General features: G+C 46.9%; 2 protein-coding genes across 5 annotated transcripts in view; one reads left to right on the top strand and one right to left on the bottom strand.

The window, feature by feature from the left end:
• Positions 1 to 352: 352 nt before the first annotated feature.
• On the bottom strand, positions 353 to 3,522 carry Amigo2 (adhesion molecule with Ig like domain 2). Of its 2 annotated transcripts, none has more exons than XM_021183718.1 (2): positions 3,208 to 3,522; positions 353 to 2,834 (listed from the first exon to the last, which is right to left on the bottom strand). In XM_021183718.1, the coding sequence occupies exon 2, from the start codon at positions 2,774 to 2,776 to the stop codon at positions 1,217 to 1,219; it is 1,560 nt and encodes a 519-aa protein (XP_021039377.1). In that variant the 5' UTR covers positions 2,777 to 2,834; positions 3,208 to 3,522; the 3' UTR covers positions 353 to 1,216. The 2 variants fall into 2 exon arrangements, with proteins under 2 accessions (XP_021039377.1, XP_021039376.1); XM_021183717.1 differs by having other exon boundaries at positions 3,176 to 3,522.
• Positions 3,323 to 22,172, top strand: part of Pced1b (PC-esterase domain containing 1B) — a 137,756-nt gene continuing 118,906 nt past the window's right edge. For 2 of the 3 annotated variants that reach the window (XM_021183720.2, XM_021183719.2), the window contains exon 1: positions 3,323 to 3,399. The gene's annotated coding sequence lies outside the window, so the exon portion shown is untranslated. Of the gene's footprint in view, positions 3,400 to 3,665; positions 3,744 to 22,172 lie in introns of those variants that run through there. The other variant, XM_029469637.1, reaches the window with a different exon arrangement.

The following is a 22,172-nucleotide window of genomic DNA, read 5'->3' on the forward strand; positions in this document are numbered from 1 at the left end:
AGAGTCACATGACTGTCTCTTGGCAGACAGGAGAATAATCTGCCCCCCCCCCCACTGCGCCCCCAGGCACTCACTTGTCCTAAAACTAGAATGTAAGGGTCTCCCAGACCTGGCTGGAATGCACAATATCGGAGTAGACTGTGATGCAGAGAGAGAAACTCTGACTTGAAACACATTAAAGTGGCTTTTCTCCCTCTAAAAGCTAAAGTTCCTGTCGTCAGGACAAGAATTCTGGAGGAGAGCCGTTTGCTGTAATGTGGATACTGTGTGATGGAGGTTTACAGACACAGCACAGGCTTGTCACGTTCAACATCTCAGGTTGCATCGGTAAATAGGCAACTCAAGCATCAAGTCACAGAGCACATGTATGTATTTGCATGGATTTAAATGTCTGAAACACAGCACATTAGGGTCTACTCAGCCATTCACATAACTGAAGGTTCTACAGATACACAAGCAGACGGACAGCCGTGAGTCTGCTACGATGCAGGTTTAGGGAGTCACTCAGACATTTCGGTACTGACACATATGCTTTGCAACAAATAATGACACCTTTAATGTTTCAGGGAGATCTTTTGTACCAGGGTATACAGCACAGCGATGACGGAGAAGACGGCTAAACAGCTAAATGCCCTTTTGCACTACATGGGATGTGGCAGAACCCTATGGATGTTATAAGTTTGTCTATTCTGGTCTGAAATGATGATTTTGGCTGAAAAAACCTCTATGCTAACTTTATGCTTTATAAATAGCCAATTCTTCCTTCTATATCTTTTAAAAGGGAAAGAAGCCACTAATGTTTTTCTTTAAAAGAAAAAAAAAAAGCTCAGCTCAACTTTGGTTCTAGTAAGTCAAAAAGAGTCTATTTTTAAAGAATGCTAACACACAGCTTCATTTTTCCTTCAAGATAACCAAATAAAGAGATAATGGCTGGTCCTACTGCCTTCAAGGCAGCTTTGAAATCCTCGGCGATGCTGAAGGCTAAGATGCTGTTACTCAAAACTCTCAAACTAAGCCGCCTCCTGACCCAGCCCAAGAAGCAACCAGTGTGCTCTGCCTCACTTCCTAGCAACCATCTTAAAAAGACACCATTTGGTTTTATCTCAAAAGACAAAACAGAGGTTTTTTTTTTCCCCCGTCCTGCTATTAATTCTTCGGACCAAAGTTAAAGCAGGGAGACGTTAAATCACGACACCAGACGAACGCAGGCACCCAGCTAAGTGGATGCCACAAAGGGTGTGTCTGAGAACACGGAATTGACTGAGTCTGAGTCAGACTTTGCCCTGGTGGACTTTAAGATGCCCTCGGCTGTAACGGTCTCACTGGGGAAAAGCTTGACCTTCCCGTTCTGTCCGGCCGCCGTGTCCTTCAGGGGCTCCAGAAACACGACTCTTTTACCTGCCTTCCGATCATCAGCAGAGGTATCGCCAGTGGGGCCAGGACTGAGAATGGACGAGTGGACACTGCTTTGGCTCAGCGTGTTTTTCTGTCTCTTGGCTTTGCATTTGCACGGGCACGGCGTCAGGTAGAGATACAGTAACACTAGAACTATACTGGCCACGCAGGCAGCCAGGGTGGTAAAGGCGGTGTTAAACGCCTCGTGGGCGTGGGACCTGTTTATGGTGAAATTGCTCACGTTTATCATGATATCCACTGTCTCGTTTAACAGCCGCTGCCTGTTCATTGCAATACAAGAATATACCCCGGCGTCCTCAAAGCCAGGGTTCTCTATGACCAGACTTCCATTGTAAAACACACGAAAGTTCCCCGTGTCTTTATCTGGCTCCAGCAGTCTGTTATCGGGACCGACCCAGATGAAATCAGTATTTCCATTACCAGTCTTGCTGTCACAATGGACGATCGCCCTCTCCCCAACCTGAGCCTCATGGATAAAGCCAAGTGCGTGGAAGGAGCCGTTGATAACGCTGTAAGAACAGTTCAGAAAGCTCTCCTGGAGCAGCTGCAGCTGGTGGGAGTGCCTGGAGTCAGACCACAGGCGACAGGTGTAGTCATTCTTAAAATCCATCACAGAGCTAAAGTGCCTACGGTACCAAAAGATCAGCAACGAGTACAGAGAACAGTCACAGACAAATGGGTTCCCGTGAAGGTAGATGCCTCTCAGCTGTTTCCCCGGCACTAAGTTTATATGGTGCATCGGTATGGAAGGGATTCGATTATAAGAAACGTCTAAAAATGTCAGATCAGCCAGCTTGAACCTCCCAACATACAAATCCATAGGGAACTGTGTGAGAAAGTTCCCACTCAGGTAGAGTTTCTGCAAGTGGGAAAGCCCTCCGAACGCTGCGGGGTCCAGATAGGAAATGCGGTTGTTGTAAAGCAGGAGCACTTCCAGAGCCTTCAGCTCTTGGAATGTGGCACTCTTTACCGACTTCAGCCTATTGGATGATAAGTCCAGACACTTTAAATTTGGGGTTGTGGAGAAACTGCCCGTGGAGATGCTGGTGATGTTGTTGTGGCGAAGAATTAAGGTGCTCAGCTTGACAAACGACACCGGGATCCAGTCGGCATCCAACAGTCCGATTCTGTTATAGCTCAGATCTAGCCTTTTAATCAGTCTGAAAAGGTTCCCGGGCACCTTAGATAGGTTTTTGTTGGTGCAGCTGACAATGTCGGTGGCACAGATGCAAGCAGTGGGGCACATTCCTGAGGCGCTGGGGCTCACCATCACTGCGATCACCAACAGACACAGCAGCTCTCTGCAACCCGGTTTGACAGCTCTAGGCAGGGTGGGCAGTGTGTGGAACCTTAACGACATTATGGTCGCCTCTGAGTCTCTTGCCAGTCGCTTCTCATCAGCTCAGTCTCCCACCAATCTGGTAACAACATTTAAAACGGGAGAAAAGTACAAGTTAACTGCCACTAGTTAACCCGTTAGAGTTATTCCGTAATTGCTTTCGTTCCAATTAACTTTTGAAATGGGCTCCATCTCCAATAGGGGGGCCTTTTTAATAAAGAACCTGTTATATGCATTTTTCCTAGATTACTCCAACTCAGTGAGATTTCCAGGTACCTTCTCTCAATGCGACAGTCTCAGCATGAGAAACTCAGGCTTTTTTGTGTTTTTGTTTTTAAAGGATGCATTCTGCCTTAACTCCCTCCACCGACACACACAAAAACACACAATCGCATCCCATAAACAATTGAACGGAAATACTTAGCCAGCCGTCGGTCTAGCCGACCACTCACAGCGCTGGGAAGCCGCAGCGGCTCGGAGAGGCCGCCGACGGCGGTGCGCTCGGAAGGTCCGCGCGTCCGCCTGCCGGTTCGCGCCCCGCGCGCTCGCACCTTCCCTCCAGCTCCCGGTGGGCGGCAGCCTCTCAACTTTGGCGAGTTTCGAGGCGGCGGCGCGGGCTCCCCGGCTCTCTCGCTCGGCTGCAGGTACCGCCGGAGCTCGGCCGCGCCGGGAGCGGGGTGGGCGGCGGGGGAAGCCGGCCCGCCGGTGGCGCTCGCAGGCTGCAGGGCCCGGGCTCCCGCGCCCGCCGCCCGCCTTTTATCCCGTGCGCCCGGGGTCGGGAGCGGGCGGGAGGCGGGTCCCCGCGTCCTCGCTCCTCGGGCGCCGCGGCGGGCGGAGCAGGGTGGGGGGGCGCAGCCAATCGCAGAGGCGGCCCCGTGCGGGCTCCGCGCCGCCTCTCGGCCGGGTGGGACCGCAGCGAGGCCTGCGACTCTGCACCCCCAGGCCCCGCGCCCCTCGCCCCGCGCCCGCGGGGGAGCCGCCCAGCCCGGTAGGGAGCCGCCCAGGGTGCCGGGGTGCCGCGCGCCGGAGCCCGCGGGCGGTGGCCCGCAGGTGGCACCCCACCCCGATCTCGGAGCCTGGCTTTAGGGGCTGGGGCGAGGGGCCTGGCGGGCGCTGTGCACTGGGTGCTTGCTGGGGTCCCCGCCCGGGTTTGGAGGAGGAGGAGGAGGACAGGAGCTAGGGCCGCGGCGCGTTTCCTTGGGCACCACCGGGGCTTTGCGGGGGGAGGGGGTGCGGAGGCGCCGCGGGGACGCCCCCCGGTTCCCTGGGAAAGTTCGAGCCCTTTTCCTAACTCGGAGACAGCGGCCCGAGGCACCGGGCCCAGCTCTAGAAGCAAAGGGGCAGGAAAGAAGGCTTCCGGTTGGAATGCACAGATAAGGGCATTAGCCTTAAAAAAATAAACAAACAAAAACAAAAAACCAAAAAAATCCAGAGTCGTGCTGGCGGCTTCGGGACTAGGATTAATTCGGTAGGGGTGGCTACGCAGAAGGACTTGTCCCCTAGAGGCCCTACAGCCACCAGGGCTCCAGTAGACTGAGCTAGCATTCTCGGAAGGCACAAGCTGAACAAGGCCATGTGAAAATGAGGGAGAGAGCTTGAAGCTGGTGGGCTTTTCGATTACAAATCCATTCTTGTTTAAAGGCTTAAACGATGGGATTTGACTGAGCCAAGTGATCCATTTGGCCGTTGTGTACGGATTAAAAGAAATAAATTACTGTCCCTAAAAAGCCATGCTAACCACAGTAGAAGGGCTTAGGGAGCCAATGAAATGAAGACAAAATTGGGGAGACAGTGAAGGCAGAGCACATGAATACAACTTTAAAAACCAAAATGACCCCCCCCCCCCCGTGGCACCCTTAAATTTAGCAGAAAACTTCCTGAGTGAGTTTTTGGCATGGATCTGATGGACCTGTGTGTTGCGTTAATGTGGACTGGTTCCGGGAGAGCTCAGCGATTCAGGGTTTTCAAGGGAGGGCAACTTGGTTCCTGTTAGTTTCACTTTCACTAAAGATTGACTTTTAAAACCACAAGCATCCAGCCCAGTGTGCTCCAGGGGTGCATTCGTCACTTCCCCAGAGAAATAGGTTTAAGATTCCTATCAGACCACACACACCCCCCCCAACCCCCGGCTTCCCCCAAGAAAACCTCGGGTTTAAGGCTCAACGTCACAAAGCTGAGCGGTCACCTGGAAATGGAGTCAGGTAATCAAAGGCATGTTATTTAAATGACCAGTAAGTGACTGGGTTTTGCAGTCCTAAATGGAAGGAAATTGGGAAGCCGGTTAACCTGTGCTTATCACAAAATGATCTAAAATGGGTGTTTATTTTAAGAAGCGGAGAGTGGAAGTTATGCTATACCTGCCAGCGACTCTCAGACGTATCTTGCCATCACCCCACAGCATAAACCAGCTGTACACAAACTCGCAGGCGGCAGGTCTATATAAGACCAGCTCTCTGGACTCCCATGTATGTTAAAGGCAAGAGAGGCATGAGAGGTGTGTGGTTATAGCATGGAGACAAGAAAGCTGACTTCAGTAATAGCAAAAGGTATGGCCTTACTTTGCGGAAGGTAATGTTTTTATTTTTCAGGTTTATTTATTTGATAACCTTTATCGCCTCATGGATCTCCACCGTGTTAGTCCATGTTCGATTGCTATAACAAAATACCTAAATGGGGCGCCTTTCTCAAATGAAATTGAACCTACAGTTATAGAGACTGGCTGTCCAAGGTCATGCCTCTTGCTCAGTCCTGCCTCTAGAGAAGAACCACAGGGTACTCACAGCAGGGTGGATGGTTGAAGAGTAAGACAGAGAGCAACATAGAGGCACAGTGTGCCAGAGAGGTTCAGGACCCACATTTGTTATTTGTATAACAACTTTAGCACCAGTGGTCCCTTGAGACCTTCATTAATCCCGTCCATGGGTGAGCCTCCATGAATCAATGGCTCGACATAGACCCCACCTCCTCGAAGCGTCACACCCTAATATGATCACATATGGTCAGACTTCTATCAAGTGGATTTTGGAGGGACACACTCAAATCATATTCAAACCATAGCACCCCATCTCCACTATAAGGAAAATTCCGTGAAGACAGCCGTTTTCTCTGTCAGGGTCCCAGCTGACACTTGGTTGGCATTCAATGGCATTTTGATGAATGAAACCGAGTGACAGGATACGTATTCTAGATGGCGATGGTCTCAGTCTTCTGGTTCTTGTCCCTTACACTTCATAAAGCTTGTCTAAGGCAGGGGACCCTGACAAATGTTAGAGTCCTGGAACCAGCCATGCCTGAAAGCCACCAAATGCTTTCATTTAACTGTATTCTCTACTGATCTTTGTTTTGGGTACACTGTTCTGCGTTGTGCTTTTGTCCCTTGTGACTGACCTAGTCCTGGTGCCCTCAGTGGAAGTATGAGTTGTCTATGTGTTCTTATGTGCCAGACCGAGCTAGCCTGCATACGGTAGCTCATTCATTGTTCACTGAACCCTACAGTGATACTGTCCCATAACCCAGACGATCAACAGCCACACTCCAAATTGTTTCAAAGTGGAATGCGTTGAAATGGACTTGAGCCTCTGCACGAAGAGTTTTAAGTTGAACAGAACAGAGAAGTTTCTTCCTTCAGCTTGGAAGAAGTACCAAGACAGATGGCTGAGTGCCGTCTCGGGCTCTAAAGTGGGACAGATGGATGGTCCTCTGGTCTCTCCGCGTGGTATTTTCTATTGGTATTTTTGACCGTTTGATGATGATGACTCCAGTGGATTGTAGGAAGTGGCTTCAGGGTATGATCTGATTTTTAATCTGGTGGGCTGAGATGGGCGTGGCCGTGGTGTACCTTCCTGGCTTTGGAAGGCTCTCCCGTCTGGAGGGTGCGATTGAGATGAGGTCTCGGGTTCTAGCTCTGTGGTTTCCAATTTCCCAGGTTGTATTTTAAAATCCTGAAGAGTTAGAGATCAAGGGCAAGGCATGATTATAGCAGTGGTGTATTCGATTGCTCTAGGGGAGCAGACCTCATACAGTGAATCTGTATATAAAGAGGGGACTTACCAGCTAGGCTTGGACTACTGTCTTAGTAGCCCCTCATTGGCCAGTCCCACACTGGGCATGCTGAAGACCTGGTAGCTGTGCTGTCTGTGAGGTTGGATGTCTCAGCAGACCCAGCCTGCCTCTGAAGGCTTAGAGCTGGATTCTGGTATTAACAGAGGAATACAGCAGCGATGGCAGCAGTGGGGTAGATGACCTTGCCAGTGAGAGCAAGGGCCAGCAGGCAAAAAGCAAAGTTTTCATCAGTGCTGCCTGGGGGGGGTGCTAAGGGGGGCTGTCCACATCCAGGCTGGGTCTTCTCATCTCAGATAACCTGATTGAGAAAGTCCCTCACGGGTTTGCCCAGCGTGCTTTGCCTTTTAGGTGATTCCAGTTCGTATGACAAGCAAGATTAACCATAACAAATAGTCGCTTTGGCTAATACTAACATTCAGTAGGGCTTCCTAGCCTGTGTGGGGTTTTCATGTTCTCTATTTCTTTTGAATCTAACAAGTTTTCTGTGATCCACTAGAATGAATCAATCCCCCCCATGTGTGTGAGTGTGTGTGTGTGTATGTGTGTGTGAGTGTGTGTGTGTGTGTGTGTGTGTGTACCTCATTGCCAGGTAGCAATCATGGTAACAGACTGTGGGAGTGTCCTTAGGATTGGGTTTTCTTACATTAAGTATACATTAAGTATTCAGGAGTCAGAGCATTGGATGCTAAGGGTCACACAAAAGAGTCAGTGACTCTACCTTGGGTCCTTGTCTCACAGGCTCAAGGAAGAAATTCACAAGACAAGAAGAGTCCTCCTAGGAGGGAGCTTTTTATTATAGAGATGCAGCTTTGAAGGAGATTAAAGATCTGTTGCAAAAAGCAGAGCTCGGGAGAGGTTCCAAGGGAAGGGAAAACCCTCTAAACTGTTTGTCTAGGGGCTTTTTATAGGATGGCAGGAACTAAAGAAAGACGGAAGACATTTCTGTTATGGTTGGTTTATTCTCTGAATGTATCACAAGTTGTGCCAATGGGGCCTCACACTCTGTGCGTGTCCTGCAGGGAGATGTTCACAGGCTGCACACCTGATGCTCTCGCAGTTAGGAGAGTGGTCACTCTTTGAAGCCCCTCTTCATCTTTGACTTGTTTGTTCAATGTTGACCTTGTTGGCAGTTTGCCCTGGCTGCTGTGGCAGTGGCTGCAGCAGCAGACCTTACAGGTGGTGTGGTCTTGGACCCTGGTGGGCTCTGCCAGCCATTATGTGTTCTGTTTTCTCTTTGTTCTCTTGCTTCCACGATCAGCTTGCAGTTTCACCATGGTGAGAGCTAACTACTCTCATTGCTGCAGACACTAAACTGTTGTTCTCCTTGGTTATGTCATATCTGCTCCCCATATTCAGGGTGTGCCCTTTCGGGAACAGGTGGAGGCTTCTTAAAAACCGTTTTGTTTTGTTTTGTTTTGTTTTGTTTTACCTGCAATGAAGCCTGTTATAACTGGCCGAGTTAGAAATAAAAATATTCGGAAGGCAACAGTGCCTTGCGCATGCTCCTTCAGGAAAGAGGGTCTTTAGGGGAGCCAGCTCGCCTGCCAGAACTAGCTCAGAGCCCCATCCTTCCTCTCATCTGGTCAGCTTGGTAGGTTAACACCTCTGATATCCCTTTTATCCCTAACTTTATTTCACTGCTACAATAGTTTTTTTTTTCCCTAAAGTGTTGACCCAAGGGAGATACATGGCTTTCTCAGCAGCCTTGTAATGGACCACATCCCCTGCCCAGGGAGGGCCCTGGTGGTCAGCTCTGACCAGGGTCCATTCCCTGGGCTTCCTCTTCATTCCAGGCTGCTGTTGGTAGTCAGTGGAGAGAAAAGTCACCTTTTAAAAACATTTTAACTGTACAATCTAGCTTGTCCTAAATTGTAAGTTCATATTTTGGTGTGCTTGCAGGGGTCTGCACTGCACATCACTGAGCCAGTAGGCAGTGAGTAGGCTGAACCTGTTCCTCTCCTTTGAAGATTGGATGTGAAATGTCTCCCAAAAGGCTTGTGCGTTTGAACAGCTGGTCCCCTGCTTGGTGTAGGCCTTGAAGTGGGGCTTAGCTAGAGGAAGTGGCTTGCTGAAGGCACACTCCTGCCACGGAGCCTCTTCAACAGGATAGGGTGTGCAGTCATGAACTGTAAGCCCAGGAACCCCTCTCTTGAGTTAATTCCTGTGAGGCATTTTTTCACAACCATAAGAAAATTAGCTACTATACCTTTCTCAGCCCTTTCAAGATCTGTCTCACTTCCTGTCTCTGGGGATTTGTCTTTTCCAGCCAGGTGCCTAAAAGGGTTTGTGCAGTGTGCAGTCTTTGGCATATACCGTCACTTGCTTACCCTTTGAGAAGTTTGGGTGGCATTGGGACCGGCCTGTTGAAGTCCCTGCATAGTTGGTTTAGCTGTACTTGGACATAAAACAGGGAAGTGGGTACAGTCCCATTTGTTCAGAGGTTTGAACTCTGAAAGTCTGAGACCGCTCGGTGATCATAGAACTCCACCCTCTGAGGTTGAAGATCCCATAACTTGTCCGGAATTCCCAGGGATCAAATGTGGGATGTGACAAACACTGTTCTCTTAAGGAACTTTTCAACTTCTAAACTTCATTCTGAGGTTTGGACAGCTGTCTGTCTGTCTGTCTGTCTGTCTGCCCTCTGTTGCTCAAGCCTGGGACACCTGCTGTAAGAAGCAAGTATTGAGTAATTGGAACAGGTCTGAGTATCATTTTCCGTAGGTTCCCATGCTATTGCAATTGCACATAGCCTCCTCGGTCTCCGGAGTGGTTGGCAGCTGTCTCTTGCTCCTTCAACAGAAGCAATATAAGGCAGTTGTGTGCAGTTGACAGATTGTCTTATCAAGTATGTATTTTTTTAATTATTTATTTGGTGAGTTAGTTGAGGCTTTTTTTTTTTTTTTTGAAGCAATGTTTGTCTACATATATAGCTCTGGCTGGTGGAGATCTCACTAGGTAGCCCACACAGGCCCCAAACTTGAGATCCTCCTGCCTCAGCTTTCTGAGTGTTGGGGTTACAGGTGTGTCAGCAGACTTGGCTTAGGTTTTGAGCTGTGGCTGGATATCACGTGTTCGCGACAGCACCTTTTCTAACAGAAACGGCAGGGCACGTTCTTAAGGCGGCAGGCATGTGGGTAAACAAATGCCTTCGAGTGCACATGGCTGGCTTCGCGCTCGTTTATTGCCACTTCGACTGTGGGCTGTGACAGAGGGAGAGTAACCGGATATCAGGGTTGGTTTCTGAACATTTAAAAGCCAAGCATTCATCAGAATTAGAGGGAATGCGAGGAGTGTTTGGTAGGGCTCACCTGTGTTACATTATGCGATGTCACTGTAGCCTTGGTACTGAGCACAAGGCGTGCACACTTCTTCCGTCATGCCAAGTGGCACCCATGAAAGCTGCTGGAAACACCTAGTTTAGACCCCATGCTATGAACCGCAGTGTTTTTACTGCATATACAAGGCTTCCTGCTTATACAGAAACATAATGGTCTAATTATGAAAAACATAAGCATTTAATATTCCTCTGCTGTGGTTCCTCAGTGTGCAGATACTGACGTAGTATGTTTGGATTATGTCGTGTTTGTTTTGAAATATTGTCTGAATGGCAGCCTGGTGTTTCATTTAAAAAAAGTCATTAAGCAAAAATCGATTTAGGATTAGGATTGAATTCCTGAAATAGCCGAAAAGCATACTTTTGCCATTTTGTGTTGCTTGTTTATGCAGAGTTGCTATCATCGTTGGTGATTATAAAATCAAAAAATCAACTCAAAAAAAAAGACACCATTGATAGTGCTATGTGACAGTGTCATTTAGTGTCAAATACTTGCCATGGTTTGAAAATTCAGTTATTGTTTACATTGCGTGTGTGTGTGTGTGTGTGTGTGTGTGTGTATTGTGTATATGTGTGCCTGATCATGAATGCCTACACATGGGCAAGATGAAGTACCTCCAAAGGCCAGAAGAGGGCATCGGATTCCCTGGGATGGAGTTACAGGTAGTTGTGACCCATCTAGTCTGAGTACTGAGAACTGACCACTGGTCTCTGGTCCTCTGCCCGAGGACCACGTAGTCTTTACCAATGAGCCATCCCTCCAACCCTTCTGTAAAAATAACAACCACCCTTTATCTCATCGCAATGCAAGTTTGCTTTCATCTCCAATAAATAGTAAAATTATATACCAAAAATTGTGTTAAAATGAAAATTTTATCCCAGCATGTTTTCAGTTTGTATAGCTAGCATATATACATACATAAATATATAGGCACACCAGCCGTCTTTTAAACATATATAGGGCAATAATGGGGTCGTGAGTAGAGAGCTTAAGAAGTCCTGCTATCCTGTTATCTAAAATACAACGGAAGGGTAGTATTTGAGGACATCAAAATTACAAAGTGGTACTATTATGATTGTACTGTGTATATGAATTATAGATTATACATTATGTGAACATAGCATATTCCTACACCAGTGGTTTTTAAAATACCCCCCTTTCTTACCTTATCTCTATGTTCTAGTATTCTACAGTATTTTACGATGAGAAAAGCACAACAGAAAGCTTTCGCTGGTTAGAGTTTCTGGTTAGTTGGGGTTCTGATTTAATAAACACCCACTTCAATGTCAGAGAGCCAGGTCCTCCTGTATCTCTTAGGCAGGCAGTGAAATAACCCCTAAGCGGGGAGGGATGAAGACACAACCCCGCCTGTGTTAGCACTACAGTTGTTCATCATTTACTAAGCACCCAAGAGTGCTGGGCCCCGTTACAGGATTACAGTGCTGTCTAAATGATCTCGCAGCCACTCCAGCCCAGCGCCATGCAAATGAGGCACACAGTGGAAACAGACTTCCTGCCTTCTCAGCTCCAAGTCAGGACTCAACAACTTTTGTTGAGTTTCACTGCAAAACACTGTGAGTCCTCCCAAGGCCAGCCTTTGAGAAGGTCACACGCTCCCCTGCCCCACGCTACCATTTGGCTCTCAATGGGAAATGAAAATCGTAATCAAGGACCTTTCCCCTAATCGTGGAAATGCTGTGTGCTTCCTGCAAGAAAGACAGGAAGGTGGAGAAGAAATGGAATCAAGAGAACTGCCGTCCATAATCTCGCTGGTAAATTAAAGTTTCAGCTCAAAGAATGAGTCCACTGGAGTGAAGTCAGTAAAATGACTTTCTTCTTTGTCACAGTTATGCACTGTTAGAAGCAGGCCCCCTGCTTCCCACTTCCTGCTCCTCCCCTTCCTGCTCCTCCTCCCACTTCTGTTCCTCCTCCTTTTGTTACTATGTAACTCAGCCCCCTCCTACTCCCCGCCTCCAACTCGCCCTCCCTTCCTGCTCCTCCTCTTCCTGTACCTCCCCTTCCTGCTCCTCCCCCCTCCTCCCCTTCCTGCTCTTCTCGCGCCTGCTCCTCCCCCTCCTGCTCCCTTCCTCCTCCCCTTCCTGCACCTCCCCCTTCCTGTTCCTCTCTCCCTGCTCCTCCTCCTTCCTGCTCTTCTCCCGCCTGCTACTTCTCCCTTACTCCTCCCCTTCCTGCTCCCCCCTCTTCCTGCTCCTCCCCCTCCAGCTCTCCTCCTCCTCCTCCTCCTCCTCCTCCTCCTCCTCCTCCTCCCCTTGTTGCTATGTAACCCAGGCTGGTCTCAAACCAGCCATCTCCCTGCCTCTGCCTTCCAAACGTTGAGTTTATAAGAGTGCATATAAATATATTCATAAACATAAAATATGCCCTTTTTTTCCACATTCAGCCTTCGGGATGAATACACAGGTAATACTTTGCTGCTGAAGATCTGTGGGGCTGAGGATAGGGCTCAGTAGGTGTGGCGTTTACTGCTCACGCATGAGGACATGATTTCAAATGTGCACAACCCACTTACAAACCAGACCCACACGAGAGTGTGGCCCCATCACTCTCGGGATAAGTGGGTCCCAGGGACTCATGGGCTAGCCAGTCTAGGGGAAGCTGCAAACTCTAGACTCAGTCAGAGAGCCTGTCTCAAAAAAGGGGTGGGGCGGGGTAGAGAGCTATTAAAGATGTTTGGCATCAACCTCTGGCCCTCACAAACGTATGCATGGGTAAACACCCTGCAAGCGTGCGCGCGCACACATAAACACAGAATGCACACAACAACTAAAATAGACAGTTTTGGAAAAACTCGGGTGTGCCGAAACGATGTCTGTCGTTATTATGACTACCTCTTAGGGTCGAGGGCATAAATGGCAGGGGTCTAATTTTCATTTTTCGAATTCCTAGCCTGGAGGGATCATCTAGTTGAATTCCTAAATGCTATTATCTCCTCAAAACCAGAGTGACCGCTGTCATTTAGATGCACATTGATAACATTTAAAACTCCCAGGTTTGAAAATTTCATGTAGGATTAATTACCATAGTTGTATAAAGGCAAATGTGATTATTCAAAGTAACGTCTAGTTTGAAGCAAACATCACTCTCCCACTAAGAACACAAATGAAACAAGATAGCATTGAGGGAGAAAAAGAGAAACCTCGCTGTTACGGGACCCTCTGTCATGGCCACAGAGCTCCATCGGTTACTTTCAGCAAACACGGGCTTCTGTGTTTGGTCCTCCATGGATGATTTGCTGAGGAGCTCTGACTTTTCCGTTTGTAATAGTGAGGTGTCACATCACATTCCCCGGGGGGAGGACTTCTGGAAAGATCACAGGAAGTGGTTCTAGCAAGTGCACACAGTCTAGACAGCACTTCACCACACTCTGGACTACGCACCCCCCATTTCCTAACAAGAGCTATGGGACTTAATTAGTGAACTGGCCCCAGATTGGAGGTAGATCCCGCTCCCTTCCCCTGGCTTTTCTTACTCCAGTTGCAAGCTTAACCATTAGTGCTAATGTTTCCCATTTAGGGAGTAGCAGGACTAGCCATGATTTAAATTCCATTCAGCAAATATTGTTAGTCCTGGCCACACTCCCAGAACTATAATGTGGTTGCTCTCTTCTAGGAATCTGTATTGCGATTGGAAATAAATATCAGTACAGAGAATGTGACTCCAACCTGGGGGTGACCAATTGCCGAAATGCTCGCCCCAGAAAGGTGCAGAACTTCAGCCCTTACTCATTTTTGTTGGCAAAATACCTGATTCAACCAAGTGAAGTGTGTCTAAGTTAAGGCATAAATTGGGATAAACTAGTAAGTAACCAGAGGTGAACAATGGTTTCAGAACTAAGTGACCACGTAGGGCCCAGCGACCCATGCTTGTAATCTGATTCTTGGGAGATGGAACCAAGAGACAGGGTCAGTCGTTCAAGACTAGCCTCAGTTATGTAGCAAGTTTAGGATTAGCCTGGGCTTCATAAGACATTGCCTCAGAATCGATTGACAACAAAAGGGAGTGGACAACTGTAAGATTCCTCTTCTCCATGACATTAACCACGAAGATTTATAAGCAAAGGAAAATAATCTCTCTTGGCATGCGTGGTGGGTCTGAAAACATCCTGTAATTAAGTGCCAACTGGCAGAGTATAGAAATAGGTGGTATGTGAAAATGGGCCATTGAATAAAGAGTCAAATCCTGGATTGGGGTCCCAAATGCTGTTTCTTGCCTATGTGATCTCTAGTAAGAAGTTGGTCTTCCAGTTTCCAACCTTCTGGTGTGACGCTGTAACGGAGAGGCAATTTGGGTTTGTAAGGTTGAGGCAGGTGAATAGGGCTCAGAGATCTATAAAACTGTAAAAGGGTCTTATTTGTCTTAGTGCCCTTGGCCTTCGCTGTGGTTTGATATAGCACAGATGTTTAATAAATGTTTGTTGAACCTAATGGCAAGGTTTATGTACAAAATAAATGGAGCTGGAGCGGCGGCTCACTGCAGTTTGTTTATGCCAATTATGTGCCTCCCTCGAGCCCTGAGTTCTGCCAGAGTACAGCAGGTCCTCGTTGTTCAGCCCACCTTGCTCCCTCTGCTGATGCTGTAGATGACAGGAGTCAGCTGGTGTGCCCACCTGGGCTTCTCGGAGCCCCCGGGGACTGACGAGTGTGAATTCTTTGGTGGAGGCCTTTAGTTAGGAGTAAAGAGGGGTCGTCTTTGTGTTCCATGGAAAATACCCAAAGGGCACTATAGAAAAATCAAAGTAAAGCAAACAAACAAACAAGAAATCACTTTGGAGAAGAGTTTTGGGGCTGCCACTGGCCTCCTACACTGTGGTGGACAGTTGCAGTAGGAGAAGGTGTGGGCTTTCTTGGCTGCCCCCGAGCAGAAAGCAGACAGGCTGAGTCTCCGCTTCTTGGCTGTTGAATCGGTGTGTGGTCAATATGTTCGCCAGTTTTGCGGTGTGGTCCAGGAAGGGGTGGCCAGATCAGGAGCATCAGCATGGCTCCTCCCTACGAAACTAGAAGTGTCATATTTTTGGAGTCTTTAATCCACAGAGAGTGATGTAAACTAGAACCAGGTGAATATCTACCTATTCCTTTATAGCAAGAGTTCACTGGATCAGAGCTCGGTTTCCATCTGGCTGTACTGCATATGTGAAAGAAAGCCTTGAGAAACCAAAGTCACAGACATGACCGTGTTTGTTGAGGGTGAAATAGAAGTGTTCTGTATGTTTAATATCTAGCAGTATTATTGTGCCAGGAAGCGTTCGTGAACCCCAAAGAACCGCCAGGGAGCCATTTCTGATGTAATCACGTTAGGGTCTCTTTATTACAAACTGGAGTTTGGGCTTGCCGCCGACCCGCAGGAGGGTTTTTGGTGAGGCAGCCCTAAACTCTCATTAGGACAAGGTTTTATAGAAAATGAAAGTGAGAGGGGGCCCAGCCTGGCAAGTATCTAACTACAAATGACTATTGCAAGCCAACAGGTGGGTGCTCTGAAGCAAGACCGAATACAGTCACGAATCACGAACGGTCTGAAAGTACCTCTGAAACAGTCAGACTAATCTCTGACTATCCGTTGCTAGGAAGTTGCTAGGGAGAAACTCTGGCCAAGGACAAGCCTATGTGAGGGCAGCTTGCGTTTAGCTGTGTTTGGGCCAAGTTCTCAGGCTTTTGTTTTGTTTTGTTTTCCTTTTAAGATGGAGGCTAGTTCCAAGATAGAGTAGGTTTGGCCTCTCGGTGTCTCGCTATTATAATCTTAATGACACAAGAGAGATACCACATGTAATGGTTGAAATCTTTTGGGTTTATTGAGTGAGATTCTGGTTTTAGTGCTCCTTCTGCTTCATCTGTTCCTGTGTTAGGGAGTATAAGCATATATTAACTCCCTAGTTTTCAGTAAACTAGGTTTAGTGGTAGTAGGTGGTGGTGGTGGTGGTGGTGATGGTGGGTCATGGTTGGTTGGTTGGTTGGTTGGTTGGTTGGTTGGGTGAAGCAGGGTCTTGTGTATCCCAAGCCTTGAACTCAGTATGTAAGCAAAGATGCTGTTGAACTTCTGAGCCTCCAGTTTATGCTTCTCAATGCTGAAGTTACAGGAGTAAGCCACCACTCCCTCTTACTTACCCAGGGCTGGTTTAATGCCTGCTAGGCAGGGTACCAACAGAGCTACACCCTCAGCCCCAGTGAACCCTATTACGCAAGCAAGACAATGGCCTCTGTTTCTGCCCTACTGAAAAACATCCCCGTGGCTCTTTAGACTGAATTTTCCTCTTTTTCCCTGGTCAGTACATTAGCAGAGGAGAAAGAGCCTCGATGTAAATAAGGTAGATTTGTGATGAGGAGGAGGCACGTGGATAAAGAACAGAGACTTTGTGTCAGAGAAACTCAGGAAGCTGAGGAGCTACCTCAAGAGACAAAGGCTCAGAAGTTAAGTCAGCAGAAGTGGGCATTTCACAGAGCCTCGATAAAATGTCCAGCTAGCTTGATGGGGGAAGAGACAGGCGTTAGACCAGACTCACAGAACAGGGTGAACAGGAGAGCCACACCCCTTCAAAGGCAGCCCATACACAGGGCTTCCACCAGCTCAGATGTCTACTGGGTTTTCTTTCTGGCCACCAACCTCCAGTGTCAGAGCCTCCTGACTTGTAACAGTGCAAATAGCTTTATGGTAGTGGAGTCTGACACTTTCTGCCTGCTTTGGTGCTAAATTTATTAGAGAGTTTCATCTGTAGTTTTGGCTTTGTGGTTAGCTGTAGACCTGTATGATATTCCATTGTGTGGCAATATCACAATTTCCTTAACCGTTTCATTAATGGGGCATTTGTGTAGCTTCTATATGTGTGTGTGTGTATTTAAGTATGTTTTTGTGTGTACGTGCGCATATAACTGTGTTTTGTGTATACCTGCATGTATAAGTGTGGTTTTGTGTGTATGTTTTTGTGTGTGTGTTTTTGCATGTATGTGTGTATATGTATGTGTTTATGTGTATGTATAAGTGTGTTTTTGTGTGTATGTGTATTTGTGTATGTGTGTGTTTGTGTGTATATGTGTGTTTGTGTGTGTGTGTGTGTGTATATATATATATATATATATATATATATATATATATGTTTTTGTGTATGTGTGTGTATACATGTATTTGTGTGTATATACATGTATATGCAGCCCAGAAGGTAATCAATGTCAGATGTCTTTCTCAGTTTCTCTCCACTTGAATTTTGGGGACAGAATTGCTTGCTGAGCCTGGAGCTCACTGGTTAACTAGCCAGTCTGCCAGCAAGCCCCAGGGATATTCCCGGCTCCACCTCCCCAGGGCTGGGATGATCAACACACACGATAATGCCCAGCTCTCTCATTGGCGCTGAGGGTGGACTCTCCTCTCCATGCCCACATGACAAGCACTTTGCCAACAGAACCGGATCCCAAGCCAGCTTTCAGCTGGTTCCTGTGTGTATCGTGTCACTTGACTTTGCTAAGCATGCACATATTTTTTTTTGATGGTATGTTTGTTTGTTTATGGCAGAATCTCATATAGTGCAGGCCGTACTTAAAGTCACTTTGTAGCAGAGGATGACCCTGAAGTAATAGGACTACAGACATACCTAATCCCATAGTTCCCTTTGAGTACATACCTGGGATGGATTTGCAGGGTGAGAGGTTACAGTCATGGTCAGGACTAGTCGCACAACTACCAGCTTCCCTCAGTGGTTCTGCCAGTTTATCCACCCCCCCCCCCAGGGAATATGTGGGAACCTACGTTCTTGACAATCCCTGCCAACACTGAGTATCACTTACCATTCTTTGGCTCTGATATGCTCGCACCACAGATTAACGACTCCCGTGGCCTCGCTCACTTTTGGGGAAGAGAAGTTCTTAGCTTTATTAGAGTTGACTTTGTTCCATTGTTTCTTTGGTGGTTGGTTGGTTTTCCTGTGTTGTCCTTTGGGGCAGTTTGCACCAGCTCCCTGAGGGCTTGGCCTCTGAAGACCCCAGGTTTGCCTCTATGTCATAGAAAACATTTAAAATCCTGGCCCAGGGTGTCTACCCTGCCTGGTTATTGAGTTCCCAGATGAAAGACACACTCACAGCCTTTATATCTACAATAAGCCTTAAACAGCACAATGGTTGGGCAGCTGCCTACCCTCCGTGCTGTGAGAATCTACTTTCCTATCAATAACCCCGAGTTATTACTATTTACTGTATTTCATCTGAGCTGCCCTTAACTCCAACTGGACAGCCCTGGGGCCATGCTCTCTTGACCCTTAACACTTGGCAGCTTCTCCTTCCTCTTCTCTTGGTGGTCCACCTCTCTTCTCAAGGCTATGAAACCTAAAACCCTTCTCTTCTGCCCTGTTACTGGCTGTTGGCATCTTTATTCACCAATCAGAATTAACTTGGGGGCCAGGTCACAGGAGCTACTTGCAGACTCCATGTCTCGGGGCCCACACTGAGCATAAGAAGAGACAGTAAAAGACAAAACCTCAACAGGCAGGTTTGCCTCTGAAGGCTCCAGGTTTACTTCCGGAGGCTCCGCTATTTCACCTCCCCGTTTATTTCTGAAAGTCACCAGGAGTTGGCTTTTGTGTGTAGCAACAAGTGTTTTTTCTTCATTCACCTTTCCTACTGAGTTAACAGGGTCACATTCTTGTAGGTCATGGGATGGTAGATATGCCTGGCTACATTTGGACACACACAGTTCCAGGACCCACGGACTCTTGTTTGATTATTATCAGTAGCTTTGGAACGATAGCCTTGCCACGAGTCCTGTGAGCCCCTGTGACAGTCCTAGAACGCCTTGCTTCTTCTAGCCCTTCATAGTTACATGTTCATTGTAGAAAGTTTTATCCATTTCTGAGAACAAATAAGCCAGCAGGCATCTGACCAGGGCGCTGTGTGTGTTCATTTGGAACTGTAACAATACACTTCTCACACAGCAATGTGAGTGTGTCTATCTATTTGACTCAAGAATATTTTCTCAGCAATATCATATACTTTTCTAGTTTCTAATAAACTAGGAGCCTAAGTTTCTCATGTGCTACTCAGCTTTGAGATGTCTGCAAGGCTTTCCTCCTGTGTGTTCTTGGGTGAACTGGTTTTGAATGGTAGACCTCCTTACATGCGTTGGCTAAACTAAACTCACATTGGTTTCCTAATACTTTGCTGACACATTTTAAAAATGTTCCTGAAAGTGGAGACAAGTGACATATTTTTTCTCATAATGCTTATCCCAGTTTTTAAATCATATTGTATGATTTTAATACTTTGAAAATGTCTAAGAGGCTTTAATTTTCTTGAAGGACTCTAGAAGTCAGGTATTGGTTCTTTTCAGAATGTTTGGAAGAACTCACTGGGAAGCTCTCTTGGTCTGGATTTTCTTTAGGGAGAAAATTTCTTCAATGATAGGCTACATTTAATTTTTTACATCTGTTATTATTATCATTATTAATAGTGCATGTGTGTGTGTGTGCACAGCACATAGGTAGAGTCTATGGACAACCTGGAAGAGTCAGCTCTCTCCTTCCAGCGTGGGAGTCCCAGCGAATGGTTTGGTTTGGTTGTTTGGTGGCAGGAGCCTTCACCCACGGAGCCTTCTCACTGACCCTAGGACTCATTTATAATACATTACTGAGATAGTCATGTTTTCTGTGTACTCTGTCAGCTTTGGTAAAGCTTTAGTTTTGGATTGGCCATTTTATCCACATTATCAAATTCCTCTGCATAAAGTTATTTTTTTCCTCTCATTGTCCTTTTTGTATTTGTATTTGTATTTGTATTTGTATTTGTATTTGTATTTGTATTTGTATTTGTATTTGTATGACCCACAGTGAGACTCTCTCTTTCATTGCTCTTTACCTGCATTAGTCAGGGATGGAGATGTGTGTGTGTGTGTGTGTGTGTCTGTGTGTGTATATATGTATATATCTTCTATTGGTGACAGACAAGGCAGCCCAGTTAGGGGAAAGGGATCCAGAGGCAGGCAGTGCAGCCAGCCATAGTCGCTGCTCCCAATTTCATGGTCCCACATGAAGACCAAGATGCAGAACTGTTGCATACATGCAGAGGGCCTAGGCCCATCCAGTGCATACTCTCTGGTTGTCACTTCGGTCTCTATGAGCTTCTGTAGAGAGGACCCTATTGCAGCAGCTTACATGCTGTGGCCTGGCCTCGTCCCACAATGGATGTCTACCGACAAAGCTGCCAAGGCTCTAGTAATTGTTCTGTGTAGGTGTCTGAGCAGTCCAGTCTGGTGTGGGAGTCCCAGGGATTCCGAGAGGGCTGCCGGTCTTCAGTGTTCTTTTCGTGCCAGCAAAGGCTGTGCAGCAGCAGGAAACACGAGTTCCCCAGCGTGAGTGGGGTCAAGCGGGCAGAAGGCAAAGGCTCCCTTCTTCCATGTCCTGTATGTAAGCTGTTACTAGAACATGTGGGACCCAGAGTTAGGGTGCGTTCTCCCACTTCAAATGATCCAATCAAGAAAATCCCTCATAGCTAGTCCATTCTAGATGTAGTCAAATTGACAGCAAAGGTTGGGGCTGGAGAGACGGCTCAGCAGTTAAGAGCACTGACTGCTCTTGCAGAGGTCCTGAGTTCAAATCCCACCAACCACATGGTGGCTCACAACCATCTGTATTGGGATCCGATGCCCTCTTTTGGTGTGTCTGAAGACAGCTAACAGTTTACTTATATATAATAAATAAATAAATCTTAAAAAAAAAGACAGCGAAGGTTAGACATCCCAAGTCCACCATCTTCTTAGTAATATGTTTAATTTCCAAATGAAAGCAATAATAATTCTGCCTAACATAGCTACCCCACAGACAAATGCAAACACTTTCTACATGTTAAAATAGGGGCTGCTGAGCCCGCCCTTCACAGGGCTTCTATGTACTTGGCCTCACTAGGGGCTGTGAGAGGAAATGAAGAAGAGACCAACAGATGGACACAGAAAAAAAATCTGGGGGTCAGGTAGGGTGGTCTCTGTGGTGTAGAACCCTCGGCACCCTGGAAACGCATGCGCTTCTTACGTACGGTGTGGCAGGGAGCCAGGGTTGTCGCACACAGCTGACCAGGGGGCGGGGTTTATGTCATACAGCTGGGTGGAGGAGTGAGGCCCCTCTAGTCTCCGTGGGAAAGATGCTCTCAGATTTATGTTAATACTTTGAAATTGTGGAGACTTTGTTATAAGATATGCCCTTTAATATGTTGATATGTGCATGAAGCGAATGTGAACTGGATACTGGAAGCCACAGTTTTACGTCTATGGGACTGACATCAGGTGTTCATTGAGCCGTTCCTGTCTTCTGTGTCCTTGCTGGGTTTTCCCTTTCGCCTTTGTCTGCCAGTTACTGAAGATGTGTTTATTCTTCTCAAAGGGGCTGCTGGTTTAGACATTTTAAAGATTCTCTCCTCTAGGCTACGAGTTGTGTAGATGCTGAGGTGTGCAACATCCTGCTTATGCTTCACTCTGCTAACATTGTAGGTCCCTCTTTCTTATTTCCCTTTTGATTAGCTTTGGGAGAGCATGTTTCTCTTTCCTTTTACAACAAACATTGATTATATTTATTGCATATAATTGGGATTTTTAAAAACCGAGTGACAGTCTTCGCCTTTTATTTCAAATTGGTTCTATTATGTTCGGCACAAGAGCTGATGTTTTGGGTCTGTAGCCATCCTCTTTTCATTAGCTTTTCTGTTATCACTTTCAGTTTCTTTTGTCATCTCTCATGCCTCTTTTGGAATACTAAAAATATTATTTACTGTTTGCAGTCTAGTGACTTGCGGGTCATATATGACTTTATTGTTCTGAAGTAATTATTCTAGAAACTGTAGAGGACAGTCTTGACTTGTCACAGAATGTCTAAGCCTGTTCAGGATGCTATAACAACATACCCTACACTGCATAGCTTTACACAGAATTGTTTCTCACAGTTAGGAGGCTGGAGAGACCCTGGTCACAGCCCTGTCCTCACTGTGGTACCTGCTGGCTGTTTCCTTATTCAGCCAAAGATACCTCTCTGTTTTGTTTGT

This window comes from Mus caroli, chromosome 15 (genome assembly GCF_900094665.2).
Source record: "Mus caroli chromosome 15, CAROLI_EIJ_v1.1, whole genome shotgun sequence".
In the NCBI taxonomy this organism is placed as follows: Eukaryota; Metazoa; Chordata; class Mammalia; order Rodentia; family Muridae; genus Mus; species Mus caroli.